This window comes from Prosopis cineraria, unplaced genomic scaffold (genome assembly GCF_029017545.1).
Source record: "Prosopis cineraria cultivar Desert tree isolate PC_DT_omini unplaced genomic scaffold, ASM2901754v1 PC3, whole genome shotgun sequence".
Classification (NCBI taxonomy): Eukaryota; Viridiplantae; Streptophyta; class Magnoliopsida; order Fabales; family Fabaceae; genus Prosopis; species Prosopis cineraria.
Genome location: NW_026555334.1, coordinates 15,914,921 through 15,937,744, shown reverse-complemented (window position 1 = coordinate 15,937,744; position 22,824 = coordinate 15,914,921). Strand labels below are relative to the sequence as shown.

Below are 22,824 nucleotides of genomic sequence, written 5' to 3'. Positions count from 1 at the left end.
TTTCTCTTATCACTTCATTTGTTGTGTCATGCGCTGCGATGCAGGCAACTTGTGCCACGACACGTAGCACAGTAAGGAAAATCCTCACCACATGTACACGCTCATTTTCAAGATGCAGGTTTTTCGCCCACATCTGTTCATTCAAGATTATAAAAAGTCAAAATATTAAACTTTCATCCAAAATTCTAATCAATCACTAATTACTAATTCACCCCTAATTAGTAATTAGTTTGAGGATTAGAAAATCAGGATGTTACAAAAATGCTTGGCTTTATTATTTTCCTTTTGATGAACATGTGATACACTTTCAAATTAATGGAATGAATGCATAGTTGTGTATTTCTAACATTGATTGCCTTTGATTTTTCCTCTATAGTTGTGTGGGTTAGGATCTAGGTTTGGTTATAGATAATTTTAAATAGTGCTGTAATATAATCTAATACTAGTAGGCACAGCTCATTTGAAGGGAATTAACTAGATACTTTGGTCATTCTAAAACTCAACTAGGAAAGTTAACTAAGACATTGGTTGATGGATTAAGGAATAGAACTAGTTTAGTTGATCATTCTATGTTAGTTTATCTAGGACATCCAATTTGGCCAAAGAGGGAAACATAATGAAAATGCCATAAACAATTGATGATAAGGATTCTTCCATACATCTAAACTCTAGGATTCTACTTCAACACATAAGGAGTTCACATTCACTTTTCTAGCTCTAGTTTCTAGTAGTAATTTTTCTATTTTGTCACTTAGATAAACAACTCAATCGCTCATCTTTGCAACTTGTAATACTTGAAGTAACCTCACTAGCAACTCATCCCAAAATCTTAGGGTGATTACCTAGGTTGTTCCCTAGCTACATTAGAGTTCAATTTAGAAGTGATTTTGAGATGTAAGCAACTACTAGACTTGTCATGTTCTAACAAGCATTTTATGTTCTTTGCAAATAAAGAGCTTTTGCTCAATTTCTATTCTTATACATGCTATGTATTGATTTTAAATGATTAGTTGAGCTCTCTAATGACTATAATCATCCACACACTATAAATATAACTTCATTTAATTGAGTTGGTAACAAATTAATTGCTTATATTCGTAGTTTTACCAATTTCTTTGATTTTTACTAAAAGCTATCTATTTTACTTGTTTATAAGCTTTCAATGTCTTCTATTATACTCTTTTAGGATTTCTTAATTTGAAAGTCTTATTTATATTTTTGAAATCATAGGAAGAGATTTTCTTAAGTTTTTTATTGCTTACAAGTGATGTAAGTATCAGTTTGAGCAAAATCAAGACTGGAGTAGTCTCATGTATTTACTGAGGTATAGCAAGTGTAATAACCCTAGTTACAACCCTTAACATATCACATAGCATTTTCAATTTAACAACTTAGGCTATCCTTGATAACTTACTATCCTTAAATAGATGAGTAAAATCCCATACTTCAGTTTGCCATCAACTTTGGATACTTACATAAAAATGGCTCTTAGTAATTACTTTCCTATTTCAACCATCGAATTGACCTACAAATTGAGGCATCACTCACCCTAGCTAATACAACATCTTGCCTTAGCGAGACAACCCATACTTGCCTCAGCTTGTGTGTTACTCACCTTGGTGAGAAGTAACATCCTCACCTAAGCTTGTACCTACTCACCTCGATGGCCAGTATGTATCACTTGCCTAGATTTATTCTTTCATAGTATTTAAATCCAATAACACATATGTATGATTATCAAGATCATTTCACAACCATAATTTTTCTAAAAACTATTTACAAGCGTGTTTTCAATTTAAATTAGAGTTCAACAGGTAAAATAGAGCCAACCCAACTTAAATTGCTTAAATAATGAATATAAATGAAATCTCTCAACTAGTTTAGGCATAAGAAATTTCAAATACAAAATACTCATTCTAGTGTGAATTAAACATGCAATTAAGGGTCCTTATAGCTAGCAAAATCACAAAATAAGCTTGCATTGCAAAAATACCAAAGTCTAAAGATTTCTAGTGCCTAGTTCTCAAGGCTTTAGCCTTCTTCTTCCCCTTTTCTTCTCTTGAATGAGAAATTTTTCTTGTCTTGATAAACTATAGAACTCTAACAAATTTCCTTTTGAAATGGAAGACTTTATTTGGCATATCATTTGGTCCTTGAAAACCATATACTTATATAATCTCAATGTTGTTAACCATGATGTAGTATATTATTTGTAATATATTAATAGTTATTGAATCTCCACTCTAATTCTTATTAGAGACATGTAGTTACAAACTTCATACTCTTTAAATGTTTTGCTTCAATTACTAAGAATGTCATACTTTTACAAAAATTAAGAGATCAAAATTTGTGATATTGTGAATATGTTTTTTTAACAGTTTCTTGCTTTCTATTATTGTTTTGATTTTGTTTCTTCATTAGAAAGATGAGCAACACCCAAACCCTTAAAGAAAATGTGCATTATTGTAGAGGGTCTTAAAACTAAAGCTACTGCCACATTACTAAATCCTACTACTCAAGTAGTAAATGCCATATATAATGAGGGACAACAACAAGTACTAGCTAGGAAAAGAAAGAAGAAAAGATTTGAAGCTTGGAAGTAGTTTACAAGGATGCCACTTGATCAAACTAAAAGTAAGGACCAAGCCAAATGTAACTATTATCGGTTGGATTATGTGAGTCATCCTTCCCATTATAGGAATAAAGCACTTTAGTAGCATTTTTAAAGGTACCCAAAGAATCCAAACAAAACTAGCAAGACAACATAATCTTTATTTTTAGTTACATCTAGCAAAACAATGACAATTAAAGTGTTCAATCAATATAAATGCAAAAAGAATCATGAAAATTTTATTGTAATGGATGAGATAGATGCCTTTTTGAACTATAGAAGGGGAGGGTTTTAAAGAACTATTGCAAGGGCTTGAGCCTAGATTTCAATCCCTTTATGATGGACAATTGCTAGGGATTGTCAATAGTTGTATCTTGAAGAAGTAAATTGTCTGAATAAATATTTTAAAAAATCTAAAGTCCATGTATCCCTCACTATAGATTGTTGGACTTCAATATAAAATTCCTACTACATATATATAATTTCTCACTACCTTGATGAGGATTGGACATTACAAAAACAAATTTTGAATTTCTATGATTCAAAATCATAAAGAAGATGCCTTTCTTTTAGGAAATTAAGTGATGCTTATTTAGTAGAAGTATTGACAAAGTCTTTACAATTACAATTGACAATGCTTCTTCCAATGATATTGCAATTTCATATTTAGGAAAATGATTGAGAGAATGGAATGGTCTTTCATGTGATGGAGAGTTTCAGCAAATGTGGTATGCTACTTATATTTTAGATTTGATTATTTCATACGGACTGAAGGATATGAATAAGTCTATTGAACTCATTCAGTATGCGATAAATTTGTTAAATCTTCTTCAGTAAAGATTCAAGGAACTCATTGGAAAGCAAAGAATTGATTCAAAAAGTGTACTTAACATGGATTGTCTCACTAAGTAATTTTAATTATTGTTATGAATTATTAATTAATATTAATTTTCCTAATATTAATTAAACTTTGTTTATGTTATTAGATGGAACTTGACATACTTTATATTAGATAATGCAATGAAGTTCCTTAAAGGCTTTAATAAGATTAAGGAAGAAGATTACAAGGATTACTTCAAAAAGAAAGTTGGAGATGAACCTCTTAGTGCATAAGATTGGAGTAGTGTTGCAAAGGAATTTATTGTCTTCTTGGAATTTTTCTAATCCATAACATTAAAATTTTCTATATCAAATTTCATGACATTAAACACATGTTTTCATCAGATAGTTGCAATGCAAACTAAGCTCAAATTAAGTGCAACAAATTCCAATTCTCTATTGAATGACATGTTGAGAAGAATACAAAGTAAGTTGGACAAGTACTAGGGCAAGGAAGATAACATGAATTCATTATTGGTAGTAAATGTGATGCTAGACCCTAGATACAAATTCAAATATATCAAAGTTGCTTTTGATGACATGCATTCTAATCTTATATAATGTGAGTTGGTTACAAAGAAGATTATGGATGTCTTGTATAGCTTATATGATAAATATTCAGATAATATCTTTGATGGTTAACTATCTCAAGTTCAAAAACAAACAAAATATGGGGACAAAATTGTTAAAAGTCAAATGTCAATTCTTGATAATGAAGTCTTGATGGTCATATACCATTGAACATCCAGAAGAAAAAAATTCATATGGGGATGAATATCTTCAAGCTGAGTTAGTTGCTTTTTGTGATCTAAAATTTGATGTTTTGGCATGGTGAAAAGTGAATACTTTCAAGTCCTAAGTTTGATTTCATGTGATGTATTAGCTTCACCTATCTCTAGAGTGTGTTTAGAATTTGCCTTTAGTATGAGGCCTCAAGTACTAGATGTAACCTCCTCCTATATCCACTTAATATAGAAAAAGATTATGATGTTACCACTACCTCTTGTCATTCATCATAATAAATTTCATTTAAAAAGCTTCGGCTGAAGACTTGTTTTATAAAATTGATCAGTTCACAGCACAATCACAGAAAAATACAATACAATCAGAGAAAACATAATGAAAGCAAATCCTACACTTCTCCAATACATAGTGGACATAACCCACCAACATTCCTATCTTAATGGCATGCATTTCAACACAAAATAACAACTAAAACTTCGTACGTGTGCCGTGGCGGGCGGTCTATGCACCGCAGCATGTGGCACAGAGCCACATGCTTACCCTGTCTATGTTGTGCACCATAGCATGTGTCACTGTGCGCTGTGGCATACCTGTCGGGATTCTGCTATCATTTTGATAGCAAAAATGATGAACTTTCAGTGTGTGCCAATCTCTCATACGACATCCGATCGGAGTGATTCAAGCGCTCACACAAAGCTTAGGTCATATATTAACTCATGAGACTAATTTGGACACAATCGAATGGTTTGATCAAAATTTGAACACTTGGGTGTTAAAAGTCACTTTTTTAAAACTTTTGCGCACCTAAGCGCTCAAATCGATCCCTTACCCTTATTAGACCATACTAGGCCTTGAACCAAGTCCAAAAGAATCTAATACACTTGATTGACTACAATTAATCACAATCATACTCATATATTGAAATTTAACCCTTCTACGGTCAATTTCACAATTCACTAACTTAACATACTATGCCATTTCTTAGCATAACTTAGCCCACTTAGCTATTTCTCAACTTATACAAATGCAATCACATTCACAATACAATTTTAGCCCCTAAATTACTCATTTCATCATAATTTGTCCTTTGACTTAAGATTCACCAACACATACAACTAATTCAATATAAACATACTCAAATCAAAGCCCTTTTGTCTCAAAGAACACATATATATATAATCGAGCTTGATTTCACAAAAACTCAATTCAATACATGCATGCAACCCTATGGCAACTCATATACACTTATATATACAATCTTTGAGTTTAGTTCATTACACAAACTCAAAGTACACGGCTTCACAACTCAAGCCAGTCCAGACTCTCTTCCCTTAGCCTAATCACTTCCTAGTCTTATAAACATGTAACTATAGGGGTGAGATAAAAATCTCAGTAATAGAATAACTCACTCCTATTAACTATCACATGCAACAATATGAAAGTAAACATAGTATATCATTAAAATCTCATAAAATAGCATTTATGTCTGTCTCATTTCCTTTCTTAACATTTCATCAATTACAAAGGATTTCCTGTTATCTCAAGATATTTCATCATATCGCATATTATACTAGCATGATATCTACTAACCAAACCTCCAAATTACCCTGACACAAAACTATAGGCTCATCTTATATCAATGTATACTCTCATTAGTCTTGAGCTCACCTGCAGTAGTAGAATCACCCAGCCAAAGATGTTCTAACACACAATACGGACTATGGTTTCCCCCAATACACATAATAGGGCATCATTGACTCCAACACCGTATCCCAAAGATACTAAGGAGTCTCTCATCTCCAACACTGTACCTTAATATGCACTAAAGAGATCTTCTCCAATGTTGCACCTGAAAAAATGCAACGCGGACTTGTGGAGGTCCCTACTTTCGTGGTGGGAACCACATGAATGAGGAGTCGCCATCAAGATTTTAAGGGAAATCTCGGGAAACCGATTAAAAGGAGGATAAGGGTGATCTGCGTAATCAGAAAATAGGTTCAGGAGTCGGTTGAGTGTGGGGAAGGTGTTAGGCACCCCACAACACCTGTTCGTCAGAACGGCTACCTGAAGTTTGCTGTGCTCTTTTAATATGGTTTTATAATTATTTTAATTATCCCTTTTATATTCATGTGTTTTAAAAAATGATAAGAATTAAGTGAGAAATATTTATTTATTTACGAGGGAGGACAAACTTGACTCAGAATCTGACTCTACGGCCTATGTACCCTGTGATGGGATCAAAGTCCACGTAGTTCACGCTTAAAAGTTTGTTGGTAAAAATATTTTTTAAAGAGAAATTAATTAGAAATAACTCACCATTTTGCAAATAAAACAATTTCTGAAATTTTGATATGTGTGTTTTTAAATTGTAAAAAGTAATTTAATTTTAATTATTTTCTCAATTTTTGAATTCTGAGTTAAAGAAAAGAAAATGGTTTAAAATTATTTTTTTATATTTTGTGATTAGGAATTCAATTGTAGCACCTATAGAACCTTATTGATTCATACAGTAATGTAATTGCTCTAAATATCTGTGAAGATTCTGAAATCTCACACGATAGAAGAGTTTGACACTTTAATTTATTTATTTATTCTTATGTATATTTTAAGTGTTAAAAATATATTTTAAGTGTGTATATACATATTTTAAAGGTTCTTAATCATCATACCTACAAAAGCCTTATTAACTCATACGGTAATATGATTATCCTAAATATCTGCGGAGATTCCAAAATCTCACACGATAAAGGAATTAAATTTATTTAAATACATCTTTTAGTTTAATTAATATATATATATATATATATTAAAAAGCTTAACCGTTATATCTGCAGAGTCTTATTAACTTATATGATAATACGATTATTTTGAGGGTCTACGGAGATTCAAAAATCTCACATGACTAAGAGATATAATTGGTGAATATGGTTACCATTTAAATGCATTAACTTGGCTAATTAATTTTCTAAATTGTGTATTATATGATTGTTTACAAAAAATCATTTATTTATTATAAAGATTAAAAATCACTATATCTGCGAGGACTTATTGTCCCACACGATAATGTGATTGATTTAAGTCCTTATAAAAATTCTTGAAATCTCACATAGGACTTAAATAAATTACTTAGGTTAAAAGAGATAGTCAATTAAACTATTGATTATACGTATAAATTGGATCCCTATTCCTGCGAAATCTTATTGAGTTACACGAAATGGGACCACTTTAAATGTCTGCGAAAATTCTTAAAATCTCACACGATAAGTAAATGATTAGAGATAAATTTTCTCTTATTCATTTCATTTTTCAATTGGGTAAGAATCGAATTCTCTCCCCTCTGCCTTTTATAAAATAGGCTTGTCACAACAAATGAAATCATACATGGAATCATGAAGGAGAGTGCCATACGATATGAGTGTAGCAATATTATTGACAAGTAAAGGAACTTAGGATAAATGGAGATAAAAAATCATGCCTATACATATTAATATGCCCTTTCATGCTAAAAACACATTTAAAGACCTTACTTAATAGTTACACTAATTCGTTATTTGGAATGAGGTTATGCCTAAAATCAAATTAAGCTTAGTTATGATAGCAAACAAAAATTATTATTCGCAATCTCTTTATCCTTTTTTTTCATTCTCTCTTTTTTATTTTAAAAAAATGATAATTATGTTGATTTTCATTTGAAAACTGAAAAATGTGGGACAAATATTTAAACATGAAATTTATTTATATAAAAAAAATCTAAATCAAACATGTGTATTTCAAATTCAGAACCAAGAGAGCAAGGCAAATTATATGCATAACTAGCAGTGTTTAGATACTAGCAAGGCAAATCCTGTTCATTCAACAATACTAGCAGTGATTATTAAGAGAAAGAAGAAAAAATAACTATACCGGATGACGTTTCTTCCTCCTTCAAACTTTGACTTGATCAGTCTTGAGTTGCTTCTTCTGCTTCTGGTTGGATCACGGTCAACTTCAAAGAAAAACCATTTTCCTCATCTCTTTCTTTCTATCTTCTTCTCCCCGCTCTGATCAGTCTCCTCTGTCTCTCCTTGTCTCTCATGATGCTCTCCTCCTCCTCTCTTCTCGGTTTTTTCAAAAAACACGCTCAAGAAAGAAAAGCTTCCCTCCTCTCGGTTTGCTCAGCCTCTATTTTTCCAGAAAAAGGCTCTCACTCTTTTTTTCCTCTTCCTTGCTGCATTTGTTCTTCGTCCAACTTCCTTCTATCGGTCTTTATTTTTATTCATTCAGTCTCGCTCTTCTCTCACGCTGAAACGTTCTTATTTTATCCTCTTCACTCGTTCTTGGCCTCCTTCCTCCAATTTTCCTCTCTCTTCATCTCAATCTCTTCCTCTCTCAGCCTCTCTTTCAGCTTCTAACCTCTGTCTCTGTTTTGCTGCGTTTTTCCTATCGTCTTAGTCTCTTTTTTTTCGATCCAGCCCCTGTTTTTCTTCGATTTTCCCCAGCTTTTTATTTCAGTTACCCAGCTTCTCCTTATATAGAGAATGGAAAAGGTAAATCATTACTCTCCTGCTCTGCTTCTTCTTCTTTTTTTGCGTGTGTGTTACATTTCTGTTGTTTCTTCGTTTTTACCTCTGTCTCGTCCCTTTTTTTCTGCATTTCTGCTTCTATTTCTTCTCACTTTTTTATGCTGTTCCATCTGCTTTCTTTGCTATCCCATCTTCTGCATGTGTGCGTGCATCCTTGGTTCTGTTTCTTTTGTCCTGCTAGTCGAAAGCATATGCATATGTGTTCTGGTTGCTTGCTATTTTTTTCTGCTCTGTTTCACTTCTTCTGTGCCCAGCTGAAAGTGTGCATGCGTGTGTGTTCTCTTTTTTGCGTTGCATGTGTATGCTCTGCATGTTTTTGTTTCTCTCATGTGTGTGCTTGTTTCTGCTGTTTTCTCCTTTTCCTGCTGTGTGGCCGAAAGAGTGTGTGTGTGTACGTGTATTTCATGAGCCCTGATACTGCATGTACCTGTTCCTTCTTCTTTTTCTTTTTTTTATTCTTTAATGCCCCTTTTTTTTATTAATTAGATTGAGGGGGAGAAAGAAAAGTCTAATTTTAAAACATATATTTTTAAATGAAAAATAAAAGATTTAAGGAGAAAAATTTAAAAATAGTTGAGTCTCAAAGATTGATTCCCATTATCTTTGAATTCTTTTTTTGAAAATATAATCCTAAAAAAAGGATTAATTTTTTTTTGTATTTATTATATTTTTTGATTATTATTATTAAAAAAAGAGTCCAGATAAAATACGGTGTTCATAGTTGCCCCTCTTTAAATGTTTCTTATGTAAGTATATGAAAAAGTGTGTTTTTGAATTCTTACATAAGTGACAAGTAAAGATAGAACACGTATTTTGTCAGCCATGCAATATCTATGAAAAGACCTAATTGCCCCTAACACGACAAGATATGATTAAATGCAAGGCTATTGCCAACACAATGGCATGATTTTTTTTTAGCAATATGATGCAAATGAAAATAACCAAATAACATAAAAGAATGCAAGACTATAGGATAATAAACATAATAAAATGATTTTTTTAGCAATGTGACACAAATCAAAATGATCAAATGATGCAAAACTATTGGATAACAAACACAATAGCATGATAAAAATTTTTGGCAATGTGATGTGAATGAAAATGACTAAATGACAACGATCCAAACAAAATATATGTTGACTAGATGCCCCCTCTTCATTTGATTTCTAAGTGAGAATTTCATGAGAAGATATTCTTATATTAGAAATGAATGAAGAGAAAAACATGTATTTTGTTTGGATGGGCAAGACGCTTAGGTAGCTAAAACTAAACAAAACAAAACAAAATAAAACAAATGATTTAAAATGAAATGTGATTTAGGAACTAAACAAAACAAAACCTCAATGAAGATGAATTGCCTATGTTTCAAAGGACCTGGTGGATGCTTGTCTTTACAAGGCTTGGAGGGTGCCTGCTATGATAAGGCTTTAAAGAATTGTGTTAGCTGGTACTGGGCTTTGGGGTGCCTGTCGTGACAGGGCTTTGAAGGTGCCTACCGTTACACGGCTTTAAAGAATTGTGCCAGTCGGTACTACGCTTTGGAGTGCCTGTCGTTACAGGGCTTTATGGTGCCTGCTGTTACTGGGCTTTAAAGAATCATGCCAGCCGGTACTGGGCTTTTAAAGAATTGTGCTAGCCGGTACTGGGCTTTAAAGAATCGTGCCAGCTGGTACTAGGCTTTTGGGTTGCCTGCCGTGATAGGGCTTTAGGGTGCTTGCCATTACAGGGCTTTTAAAGAATTGTGTTAGCCGGTACTGGGCTTTAAGGTGCCTGCCATTATAGGGCTTTTAAAGAATTGTGCCAATCGATACTGGGCTTTTGGGTTGCCAGTCGTGACAGGGCTTTGGGGTGGCTGCCATTACAGGGCTTTTAAAGAATTGTGCCAGCCAGTACTGGCTTTGGGGTGCCTGTCGTTATAGGGCTTTAAAGAATTGTGCTAGCCGGTACTGGGGTTTGGGGTGCCTGTCGTTACAGGGCTTTAAAGAATTGTGCCAGCCGGTACTGGGCTTTGGGGTGCCTGTCGTTACAGGGCTTTAAAGAATTGTGCCAGCCGGTACTGGGCTTTGGGGTGCCTGTCGTTACAGGGCTTTAAAGAATTGTGCCAGCCGGTACTAAGCTTTAGGGTGCCTGCCATGACAGGGCTTTGAGGTGCCTGCCGTTACAGGGCTTTAAAGAATTGTGCCAGCCGATACTGGGCTTTGGGGTGCCTGCCGTTACAGGGCTTTTAAAGAATTGTGCTGGCCGGTATTGGGCTTTGGGGTGTGAGAATAGGTTCTATCTCACGTGGAAGATATAAGAAACTCACAGGTAAGGTTTGTTATTTCTTCTCTTATTTCCTTATGTTTTTTTTTGTTTTTATTTTTTTTATTTTGGTTTGCCCCAATCTAAATGAGGTGTGTTTCTATGACGAGGAATGCAATGTGGCAATGCACCATGTATGATTTTCATAGGTGCTAAAAATATGTACAACATACCATGGATGGATGATTTGCAATGTAAAAGGTTTGAACCTTTGTTTGTCTCAATTTATGATACTTCTTTTTGCGATATATGCAAAAGGTAAGACACGCTTATTTGCCCTAATGCAAATGCATGAATAATGCAAATGTATTGCAAAATTTTTATTGGAAGGCTTAATGTTGACAACTATCTTAATATTTATTCCTTTTTGAAAATTTTTGTGCATATTGAATAAATCATTTCGAACACAAGGTAATACCTCCAAGTCTGTTATTTAACCTTTATTCATTAATAGGTGTAGTATCACAGTATGTCGTTGCCCCTCTTTAGAAAATTCAAATGACCAAATTCTCATCGCTTGATCTTGCCTTCAAGTTAATGAGATGAACTATTATGACCGAATACTGACAGCACACATGCTCTTATTATCATTTTATACCTACGTGATGATCTTGATACCTCAAGGACCAAAAGTAAAAATAAAGATACCAGCATTTTACGTCAAGTAAATGTATCAATAAATATTATTCCTTGAATGTGAACTTGTTGTAATATATGGGATATGATTCGAATATGATAACATGAAAAGAGGAGAAAGATGGTCTCAAAGGAGCAGGGGTGGAAAATTCATTCTCTAATGCCAAAATTCATAAAGGAATGGGAATATCTTGGTTTATGAGTACAAATGGCCTAAGCACAAATATGTGTATCTGCTTAATCACATCTCTGTCCTTTGGCTTTTCAAAACCCCACAAGCGCTTCACTGAGCTGCAATTGATATGCATAGTATGAGGGACAATGGAGTCAACTTTCCCAAACATAGATACTTAACTTCTTATGCCTTTCTTTCTTCTCCTAAGATATCCTTTTGTCTTGGTGAACTCTTCTTCTTCTTATCATTATTTTGCTTGTTCTTTGCTCTAACTTTTGCTTAGGTTGCCTTTATAGGTTTTTAACCCAACGAGCTATTCTTTCTTTTTCATTTTCTGTTGCCTCTAAATTTTGCCTAGGTTGCCTTTACAGGTTTTCAACCCAGCGAGTGCTTCTTTCTTTTTTTCATTTTCTGTCGAAGCAAAGTAACGCTTGACAGCATTCACATTAATGGGCTTTGCTAACTCTTGACCGTCCATGTCAGCTTGGATCAGTGCTCCTCTAGAAAAGACATGTTTGACAACATAAGGTCCCTCATAGGTCAGAGCCCATTTGCCTCTATTATCTTCTTGGTGAGGGAATATTTTCTTAAGTACCAAATCACCAATATTGAATTCCCGTGGGCGAAGTTTTTTATCAAATGCTCTTGCCATTCTCTTTTGGTACAATTGTCCATGAAACATTGCAATAAGCCTTTTTTCTTCAATCGTGTTGAGTTGCTCAAATCGAGTTTATACCCATTCATTTTCCTCTAAATCTGCCTCAGTTAATACGTTCAAGGATGGAATTTCCATCTCAATAGGTGTGACAGCTTCTATTCTGTAAACAAGGGAATATGGGGTCACCCCTATGGACGTGCGCACGATAGTACGATAACCATGTAAAGCATAGGGAAGCATCTCATGCCAATCCTTATAAGTTACTGTCATTTTTCCAATAATCTTTTTAATAGTTTTATTGGCTGCTTCAACTGCTCCATTCATTTGAGGTCTATATGGGGCTGAATTATGATGCTTGATTTGGAACTTCTTGGAAAAGTTTTTAACTTCTGTTCCATTGAGATTGGGACCATTATCAATAATGATCCTTTCAGGAATCCCATATCGGCACAAAATATTTGTCTTCATGAATTTAAGGAACGTCTTTTGCATGATGCTAGCAAATGAATTTGCTTCTACCCATTTTGTGAAATAGTCAATTGTGACAAGGATGAAGCGATGTCCATTCAAAGCTTTTGGGTTAATTGGACCAATAATATCAGTTCCCCACATTGAGAATGGCCAGGGTGATACCAAATTATGTAATGAGATTGGAGGAGCATTTATCCTATTAGCATAGATCTGACATTTGTGGCATTTCTTGACATACTCAAAGTAATCTTTCTCTATTGTTAACCAGAAGTAGCCACACCTTTGAATTTGTTTGGCCATAGTATGACCATTCGCATACGTGCCACATATGCCCTCGTGTACCTCAACTATGATTTTCTTTACTTCTTTTGAACTCACACAATGAAGTAAGTACCATCATAACCCCTCTTGTACAGAACATCTTTACTGATAAAGAATGTCATAGCCAAACGACAAAGGGTTTTCTTTTCATTCTCAGTCAGTCCTGTTGGGTATGATCTCTTAGTAATATAGTCCTTAATATCCTGGAACCAAGGATATTCTTCTTGATCTTCTTTAACATTTAGACAGTATGCTGGAAAGCTTCTAGCTTCTACTTGAATGGGTTGGACATGGATTCCACAATCAAGTTGGATCATTGCTGCTAAAGTGGCTAAAGCATCAGTGAAACGATTTTTATCTTGAGTCAAGTGATGAAAGCTAACAACCTTAAATTGCTTAATCAAATTTGTTAAGAGTTCTTGATAGGGAATCAATTTTGCATCCTTTGTCCTCCATTCTCCTGTTACTTGGTGAATAATGAGAGCAGAATCATCAAATACCTTCAAACACTGTATACCAAGGGTAATAGCTGCTCGAAGACCATTAACACAAGCTTCATATTCTGCTATGTTGTTAGTACAATCAAATTTTAATTTGATGGCCACTGGAAATTGTTTTCGTTCTGGTGAAACGATCACCGCTCCTACCCCATTTCCATACATGTTGGCAGCTCCATCAAAATACATTTCCCATTCTTGCTCTTTATCATTTCCTTCATCACAACCTTCTTCTATAGTGCATATGCTTTCATCAAGAAATTGAAAATCTAATGGCTGGTCATCCTTTAAAGGATTATCAGCCAAGTGATCTGCTATCGCACTACCTTTGACTGACTTTTGCACCATATGCTTTATATCATATTCAAATAGCACAACTTGCCATTTTAGTACTCTACCTGTAATGTGCGGGCTCTCAAAGATGTACTTAAGTGGGTCTACTCATGAGATTAGCAAGGTAGTGTAGTAAAGCATGTATTGCCTTAGCCTTCTGGTTACCCATACTAGTCCACAACAAGTTCGTTCAATCATTGGATAACGAGCTTCACAATCGTTAAACTTCTTGCTCAAGAAATAAATTGCTCTTTTTTTCTTTCCAGAATCATCACGTTGACCTAGCATTACTCCTATTGAGTAAGGTAAAGTTGCCAAGTATAGGATTAGTGGACGATCTGGTGATGGAAGGACCAAAATTAGGGGATTTAACAAATAATCTTTAATTTTATTAAAGGCCTTTTGACAATCATCATCCCATGTCTCCCTACAATTTTTCTTTAACAGCTTAAACATCAATTCGTAAGTAGCTGTTAGATTGGCAATGAATCTAGCAATGTAATTCAATCATCCCAAGAAACTTCTAACTTCTTTCTCTATTTGGGGAGATGGCATTTCTTGAATTGCCCTCACTTTATCTGGATCTACTTCTATCCCTTTATGACTCACAATGAATCCTAATAACTTCCCAGAAAGAGCTCTAAAGATGTATTTGTTAGGATTCAATCTTAGCCGATATTCGTGCAATCTCACAAATAGCTTTCTAAGGACTCCAACATGACTCTCATTCTCTGCTGATTTAGCCACCATATCATCTACATATACTTCAATTTCTTTATGCATCATGTCATGGAATAGCGCTACTATAGCTCGTTAATAAGTTGCCCCAGCATTTTTCAAACCATAAGGCATCACTCAGTAACAATAAGTTCCCCATTGGGTTGTAAAGGTTGTTTTCTCTTTATCTCTTTCATGCATAGAGATTTGATTGTACCCTGAATAACCATCCATAAAGGAATAGCGATAGCTTCGAGTAGTATTATCGACCAATACATCAATGTGGGGTAGTAGAAAATCATCTTTTGGGCTCGCATTATTTAAATTACGATAATCAACACACATTCAAATCCGACCTTCCTTTTTAGAAACAGGAACAATATTTGCCGCCTATTGTGGGTAAGTTACTACTTCCAAAAATCCCACTTCTAACTGCTTTATTACTTCTTCTTTTATTTATAAGGACACCCTCGTATTCATTCTCCTTAACTTCTGTTTCTTAGGCTCAACCTTAGGAAGTAATGGTATTTTATGAGAAGCAATGCTTAGGTTTAGCCCAGGCATATCTTTATAAGACCATGCAAACACATCTATGTATTCTTTGAACAACTCAATCATTTGTTCCCTTTTAGGATTATCTACTATTTTGAGCATTCTTTGGTCCTCCTCGATTCCCATATTAACCATCTCAATCACTTCTTCATGTGGGCATATTCCCTTATCACTCAATTCAAGCATCTTAAAAAAAGTTTGGATTACGTCTTCATCATCAGACTCACAATCATGCATATCAGTGGCAACGAGTGAATCATCTTCAAAGGGTTTATTAACCTTTGGGTGAGAGATGGAATCAGAAGAAATAAAATTCCTGGATGATGAATATGGAAAGAGATAAAAATAAGGAATAGGAATAGAATGGGGAAAAAAATGTATTGAAGTAGATAAGGTGGAATAAAGAGACAAACATGAATGCAACTGAAATTCATTTTCATAAATTACGTGCATCAAAAGTTTGCATTAGAGAATACCCAAGATCTATTACCTAAACCTGGGCTCAAAAGTGGATAACAAAATAGGAATAACATAATTGAAACAATTACTCTAAGCTAATGACATCATTGGCCTCTTCGAACTCCCAATTTGCCAGAACTTCACTGGAATCATCAATTGCAATTGAGGCACTTGTTCTATATGCTATATCTTTGTTAGAAAAGATCACTAAGATAGTTGGTTCACATATCACCTTGGACGGGCCTGGGAAGGATTCTTTAATGTGTGGAATCTCCAATTTACTGGCCTTTTTACCTTTCGCCAAACTTGCTTTGTCTTTCATCTGGTCTTCTAGGGTAGGCTCACACCCTAACCCTTGGCGATTACAATTATCCAAAACCTTAATTGGACACGTAATTCCTTGTAAATGAGAGCCTAAACCTTTCCCTGGCATAAACCCACTCTTCGTCATGATTTTAGCCACAATGGAATTGATGTTATGAGTACTGTCACAAATACCCTCAACCTCTAAGCTTTGAAAGGAAACTCCATGATCTTTCTCTGCAGCCTCAATATAAGGGAGTGAGCTTGGTTTGCTCACCATGATTTCCTCCTCTCCTTTAACTGCTATAATTCCCCCATCACTGATGAACTTAACCTTTTGGTGTAGGGTAGAAGGAATAGCTCTAGCAGAATGAATCCATGGCCTTCCTAGCAGCATTGTGTAGCTTGGGTCTATATTCATGAGTAGGAAATCCACCTTAAACCTACTTGGTCCTATCTCTAGGGAGAAATAAACGAATCCTAATACTTCCCGTCTTGATCTATCGAATGCTCTTACCACAATATTGCTTTTGTGTACACTCGAAGCTTCTAGTGATAATGATTCAAATGTAGAGAGTGGCAAGACATTTAATGTTGATCCTCCGTCAATTAATACTCTTGCGATTATGAACCCTTCACATTTCAAAGTGATATGCAAAGCCTTGGTTTGGTGGACAGCAGTTTCTGTAACTTCCTCTTCCAAAAAGGAAATGGTGGAGGAGGCTTTTACAACATTCATTACACTTGCCACCTTCTCAGGGGTTATATTAGGTTGCACAAAAGCTTGATTCAACACTTCTTACAATGCTTGGCGATGTGCTTCGGAATTTAAAATTAAAGAAAGTATTGAGACACGCGCTGGAGTTTTCTTCAATTGGTCGACAATGCTATAATCACTTTGCTTCATAATCAATAAAAACTCATCTTCTAATTTTTTCATTTCTTTAGGATTATCTTCCTTTGGCCTGTCCATATTTGCATTTTTCTCTCTTACCATTTTCCTAATATAAGATGGGAAGTATGGTTTTCCACTTCGAGTAACACCCCTTGGGTTTGCTATTTCATTGCTTGTCCCAGCAATCAACGTTGGGTTTTTGTAGTTCTCCACAATGCTTTGATATCTCCACGGGACTGTTCGATCACTTTCATAGGGAAAGGGATGAGGCATACTTATGGTTAATGTTGGCTGTCTTGCGTAAGGTGTATGATCTACAGAGGCTTTATTGATCATAAAAGAGACTGCCTGGACTTGCTGTTTTGGGCTTGAATTAATGACAAGCTCAATACACTTTTTCTCTACTATGCACACTTTAGTGTCTCCCTTCTTTATAGACATAATCCCTAACACCATCATTTTTCTAACAGCTTCTTTAAACTGTTCACAACTTTCTATGTCATGGCCTATTTTCTCCTGATGATATTCACAGTATCAAGGAATTTGATCATTGATATTATTTATAAGGAGCATTTCTTGCATATAGCCATACTCCTTTAAGTAAGCATAAAGCTCATTCATAGGCATCTTGATCCTTGCAGAGCTTTTGAAACCCGCATCCTCTTCTTCAATAACGTTAACTCATTTTTTGTGATTTGGAAGTGGATCAGTGGTAATGGTAGAGCTTCCCTCTTCTTTGAGCTGGATATGATTAGAATTAACCAGGTCTAGCACATTCCTTTTAAACGTCACACAGTCTTCTATTGAGTGTCCAGGTGCACTCATGTGGTACTCACAAACAGCGTTTGGATTATACCACGCTGGGTAAGGCGGACCAAGAAGCTTATAAGGTCGTGGGCCTAATAATTGGGCTGCCAAAAGTTTATGGTATAATTCAGTATTTGTTAATCCAAAATTAGGCCATGGGCGACTATCCCTTGATTGGATGTTTCTCCTCTCTCCATCCTGCCCGTGCTTGTTAGGCCTGAATCCAGATTGTTGCTGTCTTTGATTCCTTCCCTCTATTTGATAAGGGACTTGAGAATTGGTAGCTGCTTGTCTTACAAGTTGAATATAGTTCACATTACCTTCTTTCTTTTTTTGGTCATAGTTCTTTCGTGAACTACTTTCAGCTTGAGAAGTGGCTATCTTCCCCTCTCGTATGTCTGTGTCAATCCTTTCTCCAATTACCATTAAATCAGAAAAATCAGTGACATGTGTTCCTATCATGTGTTGGAAAAATGGCTTAGGCAATGCACGGATGAAATACGAGAAAAGTTCAAAATTCACCATTGGAGGTTGCACTTGTGAAGCCACTATTCTCCATCTTTAAGCATATTCTTTGAATGATTCTGATGATTTCTTGGTTATTGCTTTCAATTGTTCTCTGGTCGGAGCAGTATCAAGATTGAACTTGTATTGTCTCATGAAAACATCCATAAGGTCTTTCCATATTTTAATCTTGGTTTGGTCTAATTGCATGTACCAAGTCAATGCCACTCCAGTTAAGCTTTCGGGAAAGAAGTTTATCAGAAACTTCTCATCTTGTGACCATATGGACATCTTTGTACAATAGGCCCTCAAATGATAAATTGGGTTACTTGTACCATCATATTTATCAAAGTTTGGCATCTTGAATTTCTTGGAAACATCAATTTCTGGGGTCAAGCACAATTCTTTCAAGTCTAAGGAACCCCATGTGTTCAATCCTTGAAGAGCCTTCAATTGATCTTTCATTTCTCCAAGTTCTTCTTTCAACTCCTTCTCTTTGTGTAACACTTGTGGGATTTAAAACATATAGGCATGATCTTCCTCAGGACCATCTGGTATGTTAAAGGCCCTTATCCCAGAATCTTGTTTCTTTGGCGTGGGTACCTTAGGATCTAGTCCTCTTTTGGCTCAATTGTTCTGTTAGCTGCATTCTAATTTGATACAGCATTCTGTGGTGGATTATCACCACTCCTGCCTTTTAGAGTCTCTGTTAGTAGTTTCACCATGTCGCTTATTTCAGCTATTTCAGACTCTGCTGCAGACATCCAATCATTTAAGGCTGCTGACTCATTAACGTTTGAATTTTCCATTGCACAACTACGCGATCGCGTGTTATATGTTCAAGTGGCGAGAATCTGGTCAGTCGAGTTTTTCTTTCGAGGCACAATGTTTGCTTACCTGTATAACATAATAATTAATTTTAATAAGTTTTACCTTTACGTTTGTTTTGTAAGATATCCAGCATTGTGTAGACATAAGGGTTTCACGACACTGGCACCCTTTAAATTCCCCCAGAAATTTATTATTTCATAGGGAATTTAAAGTTGACCGTTGAATTAGAAGGACATTGGATCCCATCAAAATTTAAGGTTTAAAGCAAACGACGGTAGTATAAATCAATCAACAATTTCACAACCACAAAGCGTCATATGGATCCTCATACAATGATTTAAATCTTAATACAGATTTAGAACTTTGTCACGATATTGAGTTCTTTTACAATTTCATGGAACAAATGGAAGAATTCAACAATCTCTGATGGAGTTCCTCCCAGGAAAACCATGCCTTCAGCTTGCTTAAATGCTTTTACAAATTTTGGAATTTTATCGTTAGCCAAATCAATTATATGCCTACATTTCAACGTCCATTCTTTAGTTTCTTCTGTTTGATCAAGGCAAAGTGATTTCCACTCCTCTAAGACTTCATTCTATTGATTAAGCCTCTGAACAAAGTTTTGTGCTGTCTCAGCTGTACTTCCTCTCACCCTGGCTAGTTCATTCACCTTCCTTTCTAATTTTCTTGTGAGCTTATTGATTTCTTGCTACATCTCCTCGACGGGCCTGATGTCTTGTAATTCCTTCTTCAATGCATCATTTTCCCTGACTATTTTGACAAGTCTTGCTTTAGTACTGTGAACTTTGTCATCACTGCTTTGAGCTTCTCTTTTTAGTTTGGCATTTTTCTTTTTCAATTTCTTAATCTTAGGTGTTTCTTCAAGGTTATGTCTTTCTCTTTCCTTTGCTAGTTTCCTTCGTAACTCAATGCACTCGTTTTGGCATTTTTCCAATTCTTCTTTATTCTTGGACTCTAAGCTAAAAAGCTCTTGTAACTCATTTTCCTTTATCTTCAAACATTTAACCAGCTGCCCATTAATCTCTTTCAAGTCATTGCCTAATAAGGGATTTTGAGGATGGAATAAAGGATTTGCTCCTTGAATCAAACTCTTCAGCCAAATAGTGTATTCTGAACTTGAGTTTACTACACGTATCCCTGGCTCAATCTTTCCTTTGTACCCTATCTTTTGCCATACTTCTTTAACATTCTAGTTTGACAACTTTGTCCCGTCCTCCTCATGTAGAAAGTGTAAGTCTTGCACCTCTTCCTTAGAAGGAACATTTTGCTTATAAGCTAGTTGCCTTAACACTAAGGAAGGGTTATAATTGATACACCCTCTGGGTCCCATTAAAGGCACATTCGAAAAGTCACCACAGCAGTAAATAACCTCCTCTTTCCACCACCAGTCTAATTTCTATAAGATAGAATTTTCTCTGAGTTGTGTAAAGGTTCTTTTTCAATCCATGTAGCTCATTCCGTCAATCACAAATTGACCCTTAAAAGACATAAGTGGATTACTGTCTAAGTCGTTCTTCTTTCTGAAAGGAAGCGTCTTTCCATAATAGTGGCCAAGCATCCATATATCTAGTAATGCAATACAACAATTGACCTTTCCTTTCCTTTTATTTTGACATTGAGTTAAGGTCAAGTACGTTTCTGCCAAGATCACTGGCACCGGATTCACGTTATGGTACTCTACCATTTGGAATACACTAATGGCTCCTAAATCAATTATGCCAATTGATGATGGAAACAAGATTATTCCATATATACATAAGGCAAAGACTCTGCCAAACGTAACCCAAGCCTCTTTTTCTGCCAAAACTTTTAGGTGGGCTTCTACATCAGCTCTTAAGATTCCCTCTGCTTGTCCTGGGCAAACCATTCATACTTTTTCCTTAGGAATTTCCAAAATTTTCGCTATCGTACCTCGAGATGGTAAATACCCAGGATAAAGATATACTGCCATATTCTCTTTAAGGGGCATTCTTAAAATTTCTCCATATTCTTCTAAAGTCGGTGCCATTTGGAAGTCTTGAAATGTGAAACACCTTAATGAGGCATCCTAATATTGGCTTAATTCCATTATTGCATCATTATGTATTGTGACTGATAGAAGATCCAAGATAAATATCTTCCCTTTTAAAATCTTGCATAATCTTCCCTTTGATATGACGTTTCAATTTAATTAAGGTTTCTAGCAGCTCAACTTTTACAGATAATTTGATCCCTTTTCCCAGATATAACTTTCCAGTGTGATTTAGATTTGTACTACCTTTGAGTGCCATTTATCCCTTATGCCAATTTCACAAAGACTCCGGATAACTCACGATTCCTGTTAATCAAAACAAAGGTTAATAATATGTAATTCTCGTAATTTTAGCAAGCTATCTGGCTCCCTTTTTTTGAAAACCTACTCCTCCAGACACTTATTGCATCATAGGGAGATGGAGTAAACAATTAATTGACAAGAGGCTTAAATCCCCTACATGATTAATGTCGAAAGGTTTAGCCTTACAATTTTATTTTTGAGAAAAGAAAAAAAAATGAAAAAAATTGATTTAGGTAATAGATATGTAAGGAGAAAATCCCTTCTCTCCTCAATATGCTTATTGCCCTATAGGGAGAAAGGGATAAATTAGCCTATGTGTAGCTAAAACTGACACATGGCTAAAGTCCCAACTTTAAAAATGAAATAACTCAATAACAAGAGAAATTATTTAATTTGTGTTTTTTTTAAAAAAATGCAAATACTTTATGATGACATGCTATGACAATGATGCAATAAAAGATCAATACTCTCATTCTGTGTCCTATTCAAGGAGACTTAAGTTCATAATCGGGCATTTACTAGAATGGTTGGCTACTAGCTTTTGTCTAAAACATGTAACTCAAGGGTAAGTGTATATTCTTAAAAGGCTCCCAAGATGCCCTAACCTGAAGGTGAAGACTTTACTTAATAATTTTAGCCCTCCGAGAACATAAGCTCTACAGGGAACAAATTTATTAAGCAAGTAACAGCTTGGGTGAGGTATTCATGGTAACCTCTGAGAGTTCAAAAACTCCACAGGAAAATCACTACTAACCTCTACTAACCTATGGTACTTATAGACCCAGGTATAGGGCCCAAAATATGTGTGTGTCAAATTGTGTAAGTGCACGGTGAGTGTTGAGAGCAGGCAAGCCTGCCACTTCATTCATTTATGCTACCCAACCTTCAACTGTTAATCAGTTCAAACATAGAGACAGATATATGTACAAATAAAAGTCTTCTATCCTAGGATTTGTTCCATTGTTATCTATCCTAAGACATATTATAAAAAATAAAAAGAGAGAGAAAAGAGAGAAGAGGGGGGGAAAAGGCATACACAAATTAAAAGGGACAATAACAACAAAAAGAAAAACCATATCATATTTTGAGCACAACAAACTTATATAGGCTTGACTCTCTTAATGTGTCCCCAGTGGAGTCGCCAATTGTTGCACCCAAAAAAATGCGACGCGAACGGCACGCGAGCGGAGGTCCTGGCCTTTGCGGCAAGAACCGCATGAATGAGGAGTCGCC

The 22,824-nt window shown here is 35.3% G+C and overlaps 1 protein-coding gene across 1 annotated transcript; it reads right to left on the bottom strand.

Moving 5' to 3' along the window:
* Positions 1-13,411: 13,411 nt before the first annotated feature.
* On the bottom strand, positions 13,412-14,203 carry LOC129305418 (uncharacterized). The gene has a single exon (XM_054945451.1). It carries the CDS (start codon positions 14,201-14,203, stop codon positions 13,412-13,414), a length of 792 nt encoding a protein of 263 aa, XP_054801426.1.
* Positions 14,204-22,824: the final 8,621 nt, after the last annotated feature.